Consider the following 19,125-nt stretch of genomic DNA (forward strand, 5'->3'; position numbering starts at 1 on the left):
CCCTACTGCCCCTAAATTCTCAGTCAGAGACATCCCCTCAATTTGCTTTGTTGTTAAAAGATGTCATCATTATCTCCAGTGTCATGGAGTTTATTTTGAACAATTGACAAAATACAAGGTAACGATTGGTATCTCTTCCTTTTGCACACACATGGTTTTTCAGGCTTGAAGGAAATTCCTCTTAAAGCTTGAGAGGAGTCAAAGGCTTCAGCAGTTCCTCCAACCTGATATCACTTTTGACTAAGGTGCACGTGACTGCTGTCAAGTCAACCTGGATCACTTTCCAGAGGTGACAGTTACTCTAGTGCAGGCTAAGGACCATCTGGATGCTGGGAGAATGCACATCTGTTTCACAAAACCGATGTCATATTCTCTGAGCAGCCCCCTTGTATATCAATAAATGTCACAATGTATCAAGCAGAAATATATCAGATACAGCTGAAGTAAGTGACTGGATGATGCACCTGTTAAAACTTTGGTTGGATATTTTCTATAGCCTAGGACTGCTCAGCCCCTTGGGGAGGATTTTGCCACAACAAAATACAATACATAAAGTACTGTACATTTCTCCCCTTCAAGCCATAGGCTCCTGCCTAACAGTTACTGTCTGGAGCCATAGTCACATGTTATGTTCAACACATGTACAGTCTGTATACAAGTACAGTTATGCATCTTATGTTGAATACATGTACAGCAGTACACTTCCTATCTGTACATTTATTAAAGAGGGTCTATGCCCAGGTTCAGTTTAAATGAATGCACATACATTTTAAGATGTATTCAGACAAAACACATACATGTGTATATATACCTGAACGCAGGCACAGCATAATATCTGAACAGGACTCCTTTCTTTCTGTGTTCTCAACAAAGTCAGAAAGGAGGAGTTAGTGTCATTGGCATTTTAAACAAATATATATACTAAGAGATTCATCCCCTGTGGAGTGATGTGGACAATGTCAGAGTTGTATAAACACTGTGTGCATGTGTGTGCGTTAGGTTATTCTCTTTCCTCCTTTAACAGGGATTGTTTCAGTATTCCCTTTTCCAGTGTTTTTTTAAAAAGAATCTTTACATTGTTTCCCATCCACATTTTTAAAAAGGATGTTTCCATTATTCCCCACTCCATCTATACAAACCTTTTTTCAAGGATTGTTCACATGTAAGTGTGCATATATTGCAAGTAAACTCAGCAATTCTCTAGCGCCTATGTTAATTTACTTGGAAGTAAGGCCTACTAAAATCCATGGGCTTATTTGCTCAGTAGCCTTCCCCATGCTATGCTAAAGGGTGAAGATGGTGTGTTTGGGGCGGGGGGAAGGCCCCTGTTCTAGCCTGGAACTCTCGGTGGTCCCAATTGCATGCCCACATGAATAAGACTACAGACTGGCTACACAGATATGAGATAAGGGGAAAGGGAACGCACATTTGTGCACTTTGCTAAGGGGGTTGAGGAAGGAAGAAAAAGGAGCCCAGATTATAGGCTGGGGGTCCTTATTCCCAATTCTATGCACATTTATTCAGAAGGAAGCCCCCAGTGAATTTCTCTCTCTTTTGGTATGTTATTCTATGCTTTGTTGAGGGGCAAGAAAAGAGGGCAAAGAGCGCCACATTTTTGCCTATGATTTCTTCTGGTCTTGATCCTATATGTTTTCACTAGAAGTAAGCCCCAGTTAAATCAATTGATTTACTTCTCAGTCATTTCTTCCAACGTTGATTCCCCCTTTGGTGGGAATAAGAGAAAAGGAAGCCTGTGTTCTGGCCCTGGAGTCTTTGGTGTGCTTCACAATCACAAAACTTACTGGAGGAGGAGAGGAACAAAGCACAGCAAGAATGTGGCAGAAACCATTTCTTGGAAACAAGTGCACAAAATAGAGAAAGGAAAGTGGATGAAGAAAACAGAAGCCTGGAAAAGGGAATGGTTGCTGCGCATACACATTCCAGAGTGCTCTTATATTCTCCTTGGTAGGCTTTCAGAACCAGGAGATCACTTTCTTGTCAAGACTTCCCCCATCCAACTCTGGCTTAAATCCCTCAACAATCAGAATGCATGATTTTCACCTAGGAATAATTTCTGGCATTGTATGTGCTGCTATTTCTACCTTGCCTTTGTATAAAAGTTTGTTCTGCTACTTGCAGTGCTTACATCAAGCAAGTTGAAGTTCTACAATCGTAGATGGGGCGGTTTATAAATGTAATAAATAATAATACATAATAGATTATGCAGGTGGCATTTGTCCACTGTATTCTGAAAAGTCAGTTAAGAATAACCATAATGGCATTTTAAGACTAGTTGTTATATAGGGATTTTAATTGGCTCCAGGTATTTTGACTGAATGTTTATTCTAGCAACCGCATTTCTCCTAGGTTTCCACTATTTGCAAGTGTCTACATGATCTGCTATGAAGGAAAGGCTGTCAAGGAGTTCATAACTTGTCTGCAGAATCATCCACAGCACAACTAAGATGCTGTTGGGGCTCATCGGTTAAGTATCCCTTTGGTGAAGGCATCTATCAACTTGACCATGATGAATAAAAGCAAACAAATCCAAGATAACTTGTGCCTAATGTTTACTGCTTACAACCTGTATAGAAAAGTGTAATATGGTAATTGTCTCGATTGAGAATGAAACAGGTCAGACTGTATTTTAGTATTAGTTTCAACAGCCAGGAAGTAGAAGTGCTAAATATCCTTTCATGAATTTAATGTAAGGTGTCATTTTAGAGCAATTCTGAGAGCTGCAGAGTTGGAACAGAAGAAAGTGCCTCATAGATACGTAATACTTCTGAAAGATCACTATCTAGCCATTTATTGAGAACCTTCTCAAGCAAAATTCTACAACCTCCTGAAAAAACTGAATGGCTCAACTGCTCTTATTAATTTAACCTAGATCTAAGTAGAGTTTAAAACCACTAGAAGCCTGAAGCCAAAGAACTGGCTGGTGAATTCAAATCAGTGTGGAATTCAGCTGTGTCCCACACCCTGATCCTTTTTACCCTTGTTGCCCTCTTGACACATCACAATGCTACAATGACAGCAGAATGCTCAATTGGCAAAATTCCCTTTCCACGAGACTCTTAAAGATACCAGGTCTGTGGCTCACAGTCCCCAGCCCTCCCTTGATTGTCTCCTCCTCTTACTAAGCCCTAGGCAAGGATTTGTCACACCCCTACTATTTCCTAGGGGTGTGCAATTCTATTTGGTGAAGCAGGTCAAGTTGGAGGCAATTTGCAAATTAAACTCTGAATCGAGTCTTCCTCACAATAGAGGACCTGATTTGGGGTCAAAGCAAATCACTCCTGATCTGACCCAAATCGATTTGAATGCCATTTTGAGGCCCATTTTGCTGTAAAAGCTGGCCTCAAGATGGCACTTTTTTCTGGGGAGAGCTGGTCTACCAATTGAGAGCGGTGGGTAGACCAATCCTCCGAATCTGATCTAGAATGTAGACGTGCCAAGTCTGGAGCAGAGGGCTGGTCTAGCCACTGACCTCTACTGTTGGACCAGCTCTCCCTGGGGGGAAAATGCCATTTTGAGGCCCATTTCCCCAGTAAAACAGGCCTCAAAATGGCACTTCGATCACCTCTGTCGAATAGATTTGAGTGATTAATCAAGACAGACAGCCAATCTGGCTGTTCAACGAATCTGTTAGATGATTCTGTGATTCAATCTTAAATTGAATTGCAGAATTTGATTCATAGACACCTCTACTGTGTGGAAATGTTGTTGTAATATGTCCAGCCAGTAGGTGGCACTAGCACTTGCTAGTAGTAATCCGAATTGGGAAGTGGAGTCCCTTCCTACCTGTACTTCTTAAACTTGTTTCTTCCTGTAACACAATAAAGAAGTCTTAGCCCATAATGGCTGCTTTTCTCTGAGCTCTCATGACATTGTGACAAAAGTCTGAATTTGAATCCACAAACTTTTGAAATGGCTGCCTTTCCTGCACCAGAAGCATTCAGCTTCAACAATCCTGCTGCCTGGCCAGAATTGAAAGAAAGGTTTGCCTGCTACAGTGCTCCACAAAGAAGGTGGCATTGTACAAGTAAGTTCCCTTCTTTATGCCATGCAAAAGGAAGCAAACATTTATAAATCCTTCACTTTTGCTGAAGAGACCAGGAAGAGCTCATTAGGATGGGGTATGATCAAGCCACGCGGGTCATCAAACAGTGTGTCTTAGATATAGAACTGCAAGAAGAATCTGCAAAGTTCCCAAGAGGGATCTATATAGGCAAACATTTCCTTAAACATATGGCCCGCTGAGTATCTAAATAGTTTAACAGCAGCAACTCCAACTCTTCATAAAGCCATTGGAATGTCAAGGCAATCAGAGTTAATAAGAGCACAGATTAGGGTGTAGAAGAAACCTGAACCCAGTTTGGAAGAAATAGCCTTTTCTCCACAAAACACTAACAGCAGAAAGAGCAGCATCTTTGCAAATGAAAAGTTTAGGTCTGCAGCTGCTTGAGCCAAACAACCCCAGGTAAAGCAGCCCTCAAAAGCACACTACAGCAAAAGGCATACACTCCCAGTGTGCATGTGGGAGGATGCATAACGTTGAAGGAATTTGTCCTACTAGATGAGCTTGGTGCAAGAAGAGGTTAAAATAGGGCACTTTGCAATTGCATGTTGTACACAGATGGTACAAGAAGTTACCACAGAAGTGGAGGACCAATTTTTCTTAGCCTCCATTTTCTGTTGAGACTCTGAACCCACACGGAGAATTGATTTAATGATTAATGGCAAGACTGTAAATTTCAAGACAGATTCAGGCGTGGATGTCTCAGTTATCTCAGAGGAGACCTGTGTTAACCTACAGAATCCTCCTCCACTATATAAAGCAGACTGTTCTACACAGCCCAGGAGATCCCTTAGACTGTATTGGACACTTTATAACACATACCAGTCATATAAGCAACCAGTTTGTGTATGCAATTAGAGGCCATGATTTTCTAGACAGTCTCCTCAGTCATGGAGTAGCTACCAAAAATTGCACTGATGAAATCAGCAGGAGAAATAGAAGGGGTGTTTGGGGACATTGGCCTGCTCTGGCAAGATCCCGTGGACATTGTCTTAAGACAAGATGCTAAGCCATAGAGCGTCCATGCTCCCTGCAGGATTCCCATCCCCTTACTCCACAAAGTGGAAATGGAGCTGGAAAGAATGAAGGCACATGGCATAATTAAAGAAATCATAGAGCCTACACCATGGTGTGCTCCAGTGGTCCCAGTCACAAAGAAAAAAAATGGGAAAATCCATATCTGTGTAGATCTGAAAAGGCTCAATGAAGCAGTAAGTTAGAGAAAAATATGTACTCCCAACACTGGAAGATCTACTTCTAGAAGTGACTAGAGCTAAAGTATTTCCCAAATTAGATGTTTTAAGTGGCTTCTGGCAAATAGACAGATCAGAGTGCTAAACTAACAACATTTATAACACCCTTTGGGAGATTCTGGTTCCAACACTTGCCCTTTGGGACCACCAGTGCTCCTGAGATCCTCCAGGAAAAAAGGACAGAACTCCTTAGGGGCATAAAAGATGTCATTTTCATGGACATTTTAGTACATGGCACATCACTAGAAGAGTTGATAGAACTCTAACCCTTTCCCCAAGTCTGATCCAGGAGTCTGCACTCAAACTAGACAAAGAAAAATGCATTTTCCACCAAATGGTAATAGAGTTCTTGTGACAAGTGATTACAAAACAGGATATGAAGCCATGCCCCGAGAAAGTTAAAACCATTATAGATTTAAAAGCACCTACAAACCTCACTGAATTGAGATGCTTTCTAGGAATGGTGAATTATCTCAGTCGATAACTTGCATGATCTCTCCACAGAGACACAGCCTCTATGCTTGTTACCACAATCCAATACATCCTGGAGCTAGGAGCCAGATCAAGAGGCCACCTTCATGAAAATAAAGGACATGATCTCAAATACTCCAGTTTTTGCACCTCTGTGATGCCAACAAGCCTACAATGGTTAGTGCTAATGCAAGCAGTTATGGACTAGGTGGGGTTTTACTCCAATTACATGCATTGTAGTGGATGCCGGTCACATTCTGCTCTGGGACTTACAGAAATTGTATTGTGCCTCAAATGATGAGGAAATAAATCCTAGACCTTATTCACCAAGGCCATCAGGGCTTAAGCAAATGCCGCGGGTGTGCCAAGCAGATAGTTTGGTGGCCCAGTATTGGAAATAACTTAGAAACCAAGATCTCTCCTTGTGTTTCAACACTATTTGGTCATCAGACTATTTTTCCAGATATATTGAGATACTTTCCTTGTCTACTATCACATGCCGCAGCATAATTACATAACTGAAGAGCTTGTGACAGACAATGTGCCACAGCAGCGGAATTGAAGTTTTGCACGTTATTTAACTTTAACCTTGTTACTACGAGTCCTCACTACCCTCAGGCAAGTGGGGAAGTGGAGATGGCAGTACAGAGTAAGAAAACATTCCACCAGGATGATCCAAATCTTGCTTTCCCAAGTTACAGATCCACACTGTTGATAGCTACTGGATATAGCCCTGCAGAACTGTTAATGGGCAGACAAATCAGAACACCTGTTCCAAACCTAGAGAAAAATCTGGTTCCAGGGTGGTCTGATCTGCAAAAAGTTGCATCTTTAGATTGCAGAGCCAAGCAGTGGTCCCTATAAGGCAGGGCTGCTCAACTTTGGCCCTCCTGCAGATGTTGGCCTACAACTCCCATAATCCTTGGCTATTGGCCACTGTGGCTGGGAATTATGGGAGTTGTAGTCCAAAAACAGCTGGGGGGGCTAAGTTGAGCAGGCCTGCTATAAGGTGTGCACATGCACACAAGTTTGTAAATGTCTGCTCTGTTAAATTTGGATCCCGCTTAGGTTGGATCAGGAAGATCCAATTCTAAATGCATGTGCACACACACACACTGCCTTGATACTGCCGCCCAAAACAAAAAACTAATTCCACACATAGGTTGAATTAGAGGGACCACTGAAGCCAAGGACAGCTATGGCCATTTCTACAATAGGCGACATTCAGTTACCACACTTAGAGCCTGGCAATGGAGTCTATTTAGAACATGGAGAAAAGTCATGGCAGACTTCTGCTACAGTTGTAGGAAGGAGAGACATACTCAGATCGTGTTCAGGTGAGGCGGATAGTGGAATACCTAACAGAAGTTGTGGACATCTCCTTGTCATACCTGAGAATAAACAACTTTCTGATGAGGAAGTAGCACCTGAAATCCTAAGTTCCTCTATAGAGACTGTGCCAGGGCCAGCTACCAAAAATGACAATGATACCAGTACTCAGCTCACTAATCAGTCCAATTATCCAGAAACCCTTGAGATTTTGAGATGAGTAATGGACTTACAAATTGCCAAATGTTTAGGAGTGCTGTTAAAAATAATAATAATAGCCGGTTTAACAAGATGGGGGGAGGGGGGGAGATGTGTGGAAATATAATATGTCCAGCCAGACAGTAGGTGATACTAGCATTTGCTAGTAGTGATCCTAATTGGAGGCGGAGTCCCTCCCTACCTGTTCTTGTTGAACTTGTCTTTTCCTGTAACACAACGAAGCTATTCCCACTATCACTAGAAAGTGGGCTAAGGGAGCCCAAACTGCTTTCTAGTGATCGTCGGAATCACTGGGCTTGCAGGGGTTTCAAGCCCGGGGGTTTCAAGCCTGGGGGTTCCAAGGCAGCTAGCCCAACTAATTCTCCCTCCCCTTTAACAAGCTTAATGGAGCGAGTGCTCCATTAACCTTTGTTTTTTTGCTAATGTGCCACCGTGGTGTGTGGCAACACACGAGTAGATCCCTGACTGGGAGGCTGCAGCCAGCCTCTTGGCCTTGGGGGGGTCTCTCCAGAATGCCCAGCGCACTCACGTAGGGCATCCTATGACTTCCGGGGGCTGCACAGCCCCCAACCCCCACAGCTCCTACTGGCTCCATGATGGCCGATCCGGCTAAGCCCGCTCTCCCCACAGCAGCCCTGCATGCTCTACACATAGATCATGTGTAGAGCCTCAATAAAGTAGTCTTAGCCCATAATGGCTGCCTTCCTTTGAACTCTCATGACACCTACTGCCTCCTTTGTTCTTCAGCTCCACATCTCCACCTCTCATTCTTCCCAGAACTGTCTCCTTTAGCTCTCTAGCATACACCCCTGCTAGTGCCAGAGTTCCTCAGAGCCCCTTTCATTGTTAAATCCTTTGCCGCATTCCTCAAGCCTTTCTCTAAGGTTCTTATTTGCTTAGATGGCATTCTTCCTTCGGTAATCGGCAACATTTGCCTGGCTTGGCTGTTTTCCATACAAATACAGTATGCCATCACCAATTATGCTTAATCAGATCTTCTACACAATCCAAGGGGAAAATGTAAATTTGCGAAGGAAAACTCAGTAATATGGAGCTACCTTAATACAATGAAAAGCTTGATAGGAAAGAGAGACTTGTGGCATATTTAGTCAGGTCAAACTCCCATAGGGGGCATTAAAACAATTGTTCTACATAGTATTGAGTAAGCTTAAACAATATTTGTATCATTCACACAAACCGTTGTTTCAAAAAGAAGCTGCAGTGTTTTCCACATAATATAACTATTTGTCTACAGAAAGTGTTGTTTTTTTAGAAGAAAGGGACAAAGCTTTAAAAAAACCCACAATATTCTTTAATTTACATAATAATTGTCCATTATCTTATGTTAGAAGTATCTTTCACCTTCTTAAAAAAGCAATTGCATATATGACCATACATAATCCAGCCCTCAAGGCCACTCACAAAGAGCAATGAAAAAAACCTGTGTATTTATATTCTGTAGCAATAGTAAAATGAAGATAATCATTTTTATCATCCAAAATAAATGTGTCAATCTGCAAAGAAAAATTCACATGCTTTAAAAAAAAAAATTGACATTTGTCCTACGGAAGGAACAGACTGCATAGACAGACTATCGAAGTGCTCCGCCTAGTATAAATGTGGCTCTGGCTCCCAGAAAATGACTGTGCATGCATACACACACACACACACACACGGGAGACACAAGACCTTAAACTCCGAGCTACAAATCAGACATTTCTAAAGGCATTTGAGAACAAAGGAATATTAACTATGTCAATAATTCAGACAGCAGGAGTTCATGTACAGAGACAAAAAACTGAGCTTTGGCTCACATGAAGAGAGGACATGATAAAATAAGATGGTTGTCCCACTTTTCACAGATAATCCATATCACATCAAGCCACATGAAATACAGAAAAGGTAATATCCAGTTGCTCTATCTACACAGTCCAGGTCCAAATCATCCCACGAACGTCTTGCAGATCTAGAAGATAATTGCCTAGTGACTTGGAGAAACTGTCAAATCAAGAACAATCATGCCCTTCACATGGTTTGTACTGTACATACACTTGTAGCATCACTGGGGTCCAAATGATATTTCTAATATTTTAGATTAGAACTGAGCACCTTTATTAAAAATCCTCAATGTTTAATGTTTTTCCTCATAAACAAGATATGCAGCATTCTAGAGACTATTCCGTAGAACATGGGGTAATCTGCCTTATCAAGGCCCTGAGACGGTGAGTAGTGTTCTACATATTGACTGATCTGTAGGTGAATTGTCACAGGAGGCAGCACAGGACTGCATGGGCCCCAGAAAAACAACACCACACCTTTAAATGGGGGGCACTGCTATAGCCTGCACAGTATTGGTCAAGGAAGAAAACTGATGGCAATACTTAATGGACTCTAGCTGGAATACTATACTACCACCAGAATAGCTGCCTGCAGATTATTAAAAGAAGCTAGATATAGTTCCCTAAATACCAATTGTTTCTGTTATGTAGTCAGGGATGTACCAATAGATTCTGCATTTTGAAATAGTTTATGGCTTCCTATTTCTTGTGCTCTAAAAATCCCAAGACGTGTTTGATGAAATATTCAGTGCCACTGTTAATCTTCAACCCTCAAACACTCTGAAGGACAAAGCGTACCTGTAACAGAGGTAGGCAATTTAAAGTGGCTATCTGTATTGCCTGCCACGGAAGGCAGTCCTTTCATTTAACTGACAGATCCTCAACTGACAATTTCTCATCTAACCCAAGACAAGAAGCATCTAACTTTTTGTTAATTCCTCAGACATCTCATCAGCAGCCAAATGAGTTTATGACTTGCAAGAGTTTAAAATCTAGACTGCCATTCAGAAGATTGTCCAGAAACTGTTGCTATACCTGCCACAGTGACAACACTGGTACGCTCCGTCTCCTGCCACAGCATGTTCAATACAATCATTCTGTAAAAGGATGTTTTGTGAAGGGGTCCTCTGCTGATGTCAGCGTATCTTGCTAATACAGGAAAATTGAATGTTTTAAACTTAAAGGATTTATTTAGACACTGGAAGTTCAAAAGGAGTTATATGGTTTAGTGCAGGGTCATCAATTGCTAGCATTGTCTCAAATGAAACTAGAACCTCAAATTATAAAACAGTTACATTCTTACTTTAAAAGATGCACTGTACATCTGTATACTAGGGCTCTGAAATGTAAAGTAGACAAAAGCTCTTTTGATAAAGTGCAATATGGTGACTAAAATATTACAGTACAAACTGAAGAAACTTCTCAAACCATTTCATTAAAGTCTCATCTGGACTAATGTCCAACAGGAGAGAAATGATTTTTCATTTCAAGATGACAAGGTTCTAATCTTACAACAAAAGTTCATACATGAATACTGGTATAAATGCTTGTCTATAAAACAAAAAGTTGATACAGTGCAGTTATTTTACTTCAATACAAAGAAGAAAAATATTCAAGTATATTAAAAGCATCCTTACAAGATGCTATTTAAGTTCTATTATTGCACAGATAAGAGATACAATTGTCATCTCTGGTTCCTAACATTGCCAAACTACTCTTTGATATTACAGAACTGTTTCATACTAGTGTTTGAGCTGCAGATTTATTGACATAATTTCCATTCATCACTCAAATTGAAAATGTTTAAAGCATTTCTTAACCCTACCATTTTATTATTGCTATTTCCATGTACTCCATCCCCACCCCCCATCCCCATTATTTAAGGCTAAAATAGTGTATGTAGTATAAAATATACCCACAGAGGGGATTTGCTAAACTATCACATTTGTTAGTCAGCCTTCTCATCCTGCAGATAGGATATCGTTTACTGACTGTGATTGCTTTGCAGTAACCCTCTTTTTAACAAGGAAGATAATTAAAAAGAAACAAATAACTGGTACTTATAGACTTTCCTTCAAATAAACAGTACTATACATTAATGGAAATGTTCAGCTGATTCCACTTTAGGCTCTAATCTCACCAGCCCAACTAGCCTATTGTTGTGGTACACATTTTGAGAAGGACAACAGAACAAAACTATTTAGATAAACATTTATCCTTTTAAAAACATTCCTGGCTCACAGAGTCTGCAGCAGTCAGGGCTTTCAGTGGATTAGAATGGTAATTAGGACTAGGGTCAACTTCTTCTGTCCCAAGACAAGATCAATTTGTGCCAACTACAATAATCCCTGAAGGTCTTCCATCCTCTAGAGAACCGTTTCCCCCCCCCAACTCCAAGTAGCTTATAGGCTTTTGTACAATCTCTCAGTAGCACAGCCACTACGTGATATAGTTTTAAAAAGAAGTGCAAGTCTTCATATACCCAGCTTCATTGAGGTCATCTGTTCTTTTGTTGAAGATCAGACTGCGTACCTTGGTAATGGTAAAATTTATTTTGGCCCAAAATAGTCAATATGGTCTTAGAGTTTGTCACTACTATATTTGTCCTTACAAATATTGTCCTTTCCAACTCAATTATGCATCTTGTCACAGTTTCATTGGTTTAGGCTTACTGACCTAGGAATGTGTGACAAAGATTATCTGGATGCTGCTATCTTACCAACATTTGGGATAGACTGAATGGTAAGAGTAAAAAGCCAGTGCAGTGAAATTGTCATAAATGAGGGCTACTCATTTCTTCAAGTTATCTTGTAAGAAATAAACATTTATAGCCCAATCCGAAATATGTTTACTCAGAAATAAGTTCAATTGAATTCAATGGGACTTATTGGCCTAGTAAGCATGCTTAGGATTGCTGTCTCAGAGCATCAAATAGTATGACACAATAATAAACGTTACTGAATAAGTGAAGGGGGAGTCACAAGCATTTCTATTTAGAAATATCAAAAGTGAATGATGTGCAGCTATTGAAATTCCCTTGTATTTTGAGCAGCAGATATTTCATAGAAGACGTCACCAGTGTACAAAGTATAGAATAGTTCTGGAAGCATCCTAAACCAATGCCAAAACGTTAATTCTTTTTGGGTGGATCCATAAAGTCGCTATCACTGCTAATATCTTGATTTTACATGGCTTTGACTGAAGAAAACAGAGGTATATCTCCAAGGAGGTCACAGACCCTTCGACAATCTCAGAAAGAATCCTGGGCAATACAAATGCTCCAAAGCAGTGGCAATAGATGGCATAACACAACTGGTAAGTTTGTTCTCTCAAATTTGTTATCAATGTGAAAGCAAAAATTTTCAGTCGAGACTGGCACGTTTTGAGATGCTGTAATGTCTGCCTCTCTTTTACACTAGAGACTGTTGTTCAGCTTCTCCCAGCCTATGGTCAGCTGGGCCATTTGCCAGAAGAGATGATTGCTCTTTTGGACAGCTGCCTTTGAGATGCACTGCACTGATGTAGAGTACTCTAGGAATGCCACATGACTGTAATAGCAGTTTCAGAGCAAGTTTCAACTCCATGCACACAGAAGAAATCCAGCCAATAGTGGAAGCAAGTTCGCCATCAATAGCCATAGGGTTACTACTGGACTTGGGGAACAGGAACATAGATCTAAAATTTTAAAAAAAGTAAACATTGACAAAATATTTTAAGTTCTTTTGTAGATGCTGTTCAGATTTTTACTTTGCAACTTTTGTAGCAGTAAAGTGAATTATTTATCTACCCTAGCTTGCAGAGAACAATTTTCAAACACTAAAAAGAACACTGTAGGAAAACAAAGCCCAATTAGGTTATCAGCCTTGTTTACTAGAGCACATATACCTGCAGTTAATTAAAACTAGCTACAGCATGAAGTTACACTGGTTTCTACTTACCTAGAGATGCAACTCTTGTTAAGTTAGCAACTGGAGGAGGGTCCCGCTCAGGTGGACAGAAGTCACAGAAGTCTGAACATGCAGGACAAACTAGATTCCCAACATGTACCCAGCCATTCATCTGAATATTCACAGTTAGCACTTGGCCTGAACGACTACACAAGTATGCCATGTCTTTCACCCAAACCGTCAGCCCATCAGAAGAACAAGAAACCTTAAAAATAAAGAAAAGGTTAGACTTGTTGAACTTCTAAAGTAGACTGTGCGCATATTTAGCTATTGACATTTTGTTTTAGACTCTTTCAACAAATATTTTGTTTGTCCATCAGTTCTTTAACCAGAATACAATCATATCTGTCACCTCAGTTGCCTGCATGTGCATTTATTTATTTATTTATTTATTTATTTTATTTTTGCATTTATATACCGCCTTTCGTTAAAAAGATAACCCCAAGGCGGTTTACAAAAGTTAAAAACATACAATAAAAAGACAATAAAAATATCATGTTAAAAATATAAAAACATAAAAACAGGCATAAAAACAATACAACAAATAAAAACACAAAGAAGCTGCAGTAGAAAACGATCATGTAAAAGCCTGGGTAAAAAGCCAAGTCTTTAAAAGCTTTCTAAAAGCCGTGATGGAGTCCGAGGAACGAATGGCCACTGGGAGAGCATTCCAGAGTCTGGGGGCAGCAACAGAGAAGGCCCTGTCCCGAGTGCACGACAGCCGGGCCTCCCTCATTGTCGGCACCTGGAGCAGGGCCCCCTCAGATGTCCTTGTCAAGCGGGCAGCAACCCGTGGGAGCAGGCGGTCCCTCAGATACCCATTTGGATAACGACAAGTGTGTAAGATGTCAGGGAGGGTAGGAGTAGATCCCGGCTCACTTGAGAGATTCCCATACCATTGCCAAAGAGATTTAGTCATGGGTCACAGTTTCTCCCTACCTCCCCTCAAAGCCCAGAGCCATTCATCCATGTTGCCCTCATGCCACCAGGAAGTATCAAATAGCAAGCAGTCTCTTAAGTACTTTTGCAGAGTAATATGGCATATCATTATTCTGAGAAATTTATTTTTAATTCAAACAAGTTTATAGATCTAATAGATGCAAAGAAATCTATGCAATGAGAGTGTATCCAGAAGGTTTCAATTATCACCCTAAATAATAGTTACATGGTTTCAAAGCCACTCAATCTTAGCATTTAGGTTTAACAGTATCTTAGTCAGTACTGCTGGCCAGAAGACATTCTCGCTTAATACTAAGAAAGTTTTGTAACTGGAAGGCAAAACAGGGCTGTACACCTCCCGCAGATGTTGGACTACAACTCCCATAATTTCAGATTATTGGCTACTGTGGCTGGGCATGATGGGAGTTATAGTAAAAAAACCCAGCTTGTGGGCCAAAATTGTGCTGCCCTACCACAGAAAAAAGTAATCACAGAGAGCAGAACTTTATTTTGCGATCTGAACACAAGCAACAACAAAAAGAACAAACCACCAAGGTCTCCTAGAACCTGTTCCCGTATGTCATGAATTTGGCTTGTATCTGACTGTAAATGCAAGAGTCAGAGGGACACAAGCAATGGGAAGATGGGAAAATGTAGCTTTGTCTTATTAAAAAGTGGTCATTGGCCACAAATATAGCAACAGGCAATGTTTCTGGCAAGAACAGTAATCAATCCTGAGCTATTTCTAAAACACACAGCTTTATAAATTGCAACCTTGATCAAGAACTCCTGCCGTTACCTGATAACACCCGCTACCCCAGTCAGGATAACTGAGCTTTTTTCTGCATTGTTCCATAACAAAAGCTGACTTCTGAATGAGACAAACAGAATTTGGTCCATATTTCTCTGCACCATAGTTTTTGAAAGGATCTAGAAGAAAAGAGCCACAAATTTCTACTAAGAGTTGTGTGGTCATACAAACAGATCAAGACTTCTACAATTAAAATCAAACCCTGATGAAATGGGCTGCAGCTTTATCTACAACCATCTCAAGAGACGCAACCTGATCGTTAGTATCAAACAATTAAAAAAAATCAACTTCAGAAAGATGTGCATGTTTGTTTTCCCTCTCCAATTCTGAAGAGATCTGTTAGTGCGATACATGCAAAATCATACCATACAGTGCTAGCAAAAAAAGTGGTGTGCTTGAAAGAGGATCTTAGGTTTTCAAGAGAATGCTATTTTTACTTTCCCTAATGATAGTAAGTTTGTTAACACGGACATATTTCACTATTGTCTCCAGATAGCCCAACAGTTTATACTGCAGATGAAACAGAAACTGAAAAAATGTAACCCTCATGATTATCGCAATAACTCCTTGCTAGAACAGCTTAATTTTAGCACATTTCTACCACATCTCCACTTAGACACCAAAACACAATAATGTACACTATGTCTTCAGATCAGACAAAGTGTCTATTAAAAGGAGAATAATATACAAACCCAACTGACCTGGTTGATTTTCCAGTATTCTGCAATCTGAACTGCGCTGAAATTCTCCACTTAAATGCCAGCTAAACTCTTGACTGAAAGGACAGTAGTCAGCTATTTCTACTGATCCACCATAGTAAGGCAAATCTTCTGCTGGTACCCCATACAAACTGTCAAAGTACTGTAAAAAAAAGTGGTGAAGGAACAATGTGATCAAGAGCACAATTACCCTGATCATTACAGTCTTCTAGTATTAATAGTAAACTTTACCATAAGTGGCAGAAAACCACATTTATATACAACATCTTGGAGTTCAAGAGTTGTGTTCCAAATTATTGTTCTGCAGACAGAAAAGCTTTCATTCTCACAAGAGGTTTTTTCTCATCCATCATCTCTCTGCAGCCTGCTATGCCCCCCAAGTATGTGCTCCCAAAGATTTGGGGACCCTCCAAAACAGGATGGTGTGCAGCACAAACAAGGGACTGGCAAAAATTGCCTCTCTTGTGCAAATATAAGACTTTATTTATATTTGTATAGCACCCTTTGTCTGAAAACTCCAGGGTGGTTAACAACAAGATAAACAAAGTAACACTACTTCAATAAAAGCAAACTGCTAAAACAAAAACACAGTTAAATTAGGGTGAACCAGGTGCCACTCATTGGCCAAACACCTGTTTAAAAAGGACAGTTTTTAGTCCATTCTCAGGATACAGCCTATTGAGAGCCAGACATGAGGACTGAACTACTACTGCTGTTTGAGCTATTAGCACTAATAGCACAGCTAGGTGCTATATAGAAAATAAAAGCAACACTATCATTACATATATATGCTTGAGCTGAAGTAGTTTCAAATGGTATGTTGTGCTTCGCAAGCAAATCAGATCTGTTCTCTTTAGTCTTTTTCAAACCCATTTTTCAGTGTCTATCAAATATTAAGAGATATAAGTTTACTACTACGATGATGACGGGTATTTATATACTGCTCTCCAACCAAAGTTCTCCAAGCAGTTTACATAGAAAGACAATCATCACATATATAAGATGGCCCCCTGTCCCCAAAGGGTTCACAATCTAAAAAGAGACATAAAGTTATCACCAGTGACAGCCACTGGAGGGATGCTGTGCTGGGGTTGGATAGGGCCAGTTGCTCTCCCCATGCTAAATATAAGAGAATCACCACTTTAACAGGTGTCTCTTTGCTCAGTTAGCAGGGGTAGTTGCTCCTACATATGGGGCTCAACAGTGCATGGAGTGTCCTGAAGATGCTGCACTCCTCTAACATTTATCCTAAACTACTTTCCTGTTCCTGCTTGGCAAGACAGGGGAAAACAATGCGGGAGACAAAACAAAAGAGGGAAACAATGCAGCTGGGGTGGAGTGGGGTTTCACAGAGCCTAGACATGAGAGCATGGGTGAAGCACAACTCTGCCACCTGAATCTTCAGGGCTCTTCACAGCTCATATAAAAGAGAAGCCAAAAAGGAATCAAGATGTGCTAAAACTGCTTGGTGTCCTCTGAGCACACCCTGCTCATTTCTTGATCCTCTGCTGTTTCCTAGTGGCTGAGCACAACAGTAGCAGAGGGTGGGATCGGGGTCAAGGCTCAGCCACAGACTGGCCCAGCATTCCCTGCATTGGGGTTGCTGGAGCTTGACTTCTTTCTTCTCCGGGCTCATGTTTTCTTTTTTGTGGTGTGGCCAGGGAAGACCAAAGCAGATCTAGCTAGCTCCTATGACCAGACCAAGAATCTTTGTTCATGGGGAAGACAGGAGAAAATGAGCTACTGGAAAGAAAGGAAGAAATAGCTCCTGGTTCAGTCCACAGCCAAGTCTTCTTCGAAGAGCCTGCCCTCTAATGCAGCTGAGAGCACTTCACTACCTGGAGCAAGAGAAGAGGTTGCACTGTGCTGCTTCTAATAATGGTAGATCTTGCAGGACTAGCAACTTAAGCTAATGATATCAGCAGTTTGTGTAGGATGCAGCAGCAGCAGCTGCTTAAGATAAGGGTGCACCTATCTGCTGACAAGGTTGTGAGGCCATTCTCACGATCGCCAAGAAGCAGGCTAAGGGAGCCTAGCCCGCTTTTTGGCAGTCGTGTGCTGCCATGGGAGCTGCGCAGCTCCCGGCAGCTAACTTGCCTAATTCCCCCTCCCTTTAGCCAAGGTGAACTCAGCAAGCGCTCCGTTAAGCTTGTCTTCTTGATCATGTACTGCTGCGGCGCACCTCCACACCACAGCAACACACGAGGAGACCCCTGGCAGGAGGCTGAAACCAGCCTCCTGGCCCTGGGGGGTCTCTCCAGGATGCCCTGCACACTTGTGCGGGGCATCCTGGAACATCCGGGTGGCGCATGGCCCCCAATCCCTGCAGCCCCCGCCGGCTCCATCACAGAGCTGGTAGTCATGTGGGCGGCTGATCTGGCTGCCCATCCAGGGCTCCACGGGTGATCGTCTGCAGAGAGGGCGGGCTAAGCCCGCTCTCCCTCCAACTCCCCACAAAGGCGAGTCTCACCAATTGTGAGACTCACCTTACTGACTCACAAGATTGCAGTAGTTAATTCACAATCTTGATACCTGGTATTCCTGCGGCAGCTGTTGAGAAAACTTCTGTAAATTGCACACTGCTACTGCTCTTTGGTCCTGTCTGCAGGTTAACTGCAATGGATTACTTCGTAGCGTGTCACAGTATGGGACCACCAATTCTTTCCTTTGAATAAAGGTTAAAAACAGCAACAGTACCATTAAAAACCTAAATATATCACTGCCTTAAAAAAAATTAGCACTAGTCACACAAACAATATATTAGTACTTTTTAAGAATCATTTAGTGAACATGCAGTCTAAAGCAATGTATTCTTACCTTTTTCGCCTTTGGTCAATCCAGAACTTACAGCTCTTCATCACAAAGTCACAGCCTTTACCTCGACCCCAGTCTAGCTTTTCTGCCATGCTGTAATTGGCTTTATACCAGCTGCAAAGATACGTCAAAAAGGAAACAGAATATTGCTTGCACTTCTGAATAGCTGGCAAATAAGTTCTTGGCTGCATATATTAATATGCCATTTTCCTAAAATATTTGTGTTTAATATCTTATAACATAGCAAGTATGTAGATTAAATGAAAAAGCCTTTTGGAAGTGTGCAAAATTTAGCCTATTCTTCAATACAGAATATTTCCAGGATAGCTTACAAGATAATGAAACAGCCAACAGCATTAAGAAAATTTAATCAGAAATTGGAAGTCTGGGAAAATAAAGAGATCACCACTTGGCACTGAAGTAGACACCTGGGCAAGCCTCCCTGGGGAGAGCATTCTATAAATAGAGCACTACCACCAAGAAGGTTGCTCCTCACCTGCCTCAGTTCAGTTGGCAGAGGCACTTAGAAGAAGGCCTCACAAGGCTAAGCAACATCATGTAGAACTGAGATTTAACTGTGTTTCAGAGGATATCCGAGCCTGCCTATCAACTCCCTCTTATTTATGCTATTATCCAAAAGTCTGCCCCTCCCTCTCTCATATATATTATATTAGTTTAATATAGAACTGTCACTTTTGCACAAC

At 41.2% G+C, this 19,125-nt stretch overlaps 2 protein-coding genes across 4 annotated transcripts in view; one reads left to right on the top strand and one right to left on the bottom strand.

The window, feature by feature from the left end:
* Positions 1–3,861, top strand: part of LOC128323720 (glycerol-3-phosphate dehydrogenase 1-like protein) — a 73,253-nt gene extending 69,392 nt beyond the window's left edge. For all 3 annotated transcript variants that reach the window (XM_053247390.1, XM_053247376.1, XM_053247383.1), the window contains one exon: positions 2,368–3,861. In XM_053247390.1, coding sequence (XP_053103365.1) covers positions 2,368–2,464 — 97 coding nt within the window. In that variant the 3' untranslated portion in view covers positions 2,465–3,861. The remainder of the gene's footprint in view (positions 1–2,367) is intronic.
* A 4,781-nt stretch (positions 3,862–8,642) lies between these two features.
* Positions 8,643–19,125, bottom strand: part of LMLN (leishmanolysin like peptidase) — a 35,333-nt gene continuing 24,850 nt past the window's right edge. The window contains exons 12-17 of the mRNA XM_053247202.1: positions 18,425–18,535; positions 18,140–18,272; positions 15,590–15,749; positions 14,877–15,007; positions 13,130–13,343; positions 8,643–12,866 (exon numbers count right to left, since the gene is read on the bottom strand). Coding sequence (XP_053103177.1) covers positions 12,766–12,866; positions 13,130–13,343; positions 14,877–15,007; positions 15,590–15,749; positions 18,140–18,272; positions 18,425–18,535 — 850 coding nt within the window. The 3' untranslated portion in view covers positions 8,643–12,765. The remainder of the gene's footprint in view (positions 12,867–13,129; positions 13,344–14,876; positions 15,008–15,589; positions 15,750–18,139; positions 18,273–18,424; positions 18,536–19,125) is intronic.

The sequence above is a fragment of the Hemicordylus capensis genome, chromosome 1 (genome assembly GCF_027244095.1).
Source record: "Hemicordylus capensis ecotype Gifberg chromosome 1, rHemCap1.1.pri, whole genome shotgun sequence".
Taxonomy (NCBI): Eukaryota; Metazoa; Chordata; class Lepidosauria; order Squamata; family Cordylidae; genus Hemicordylus; species Hemicordylus capensis.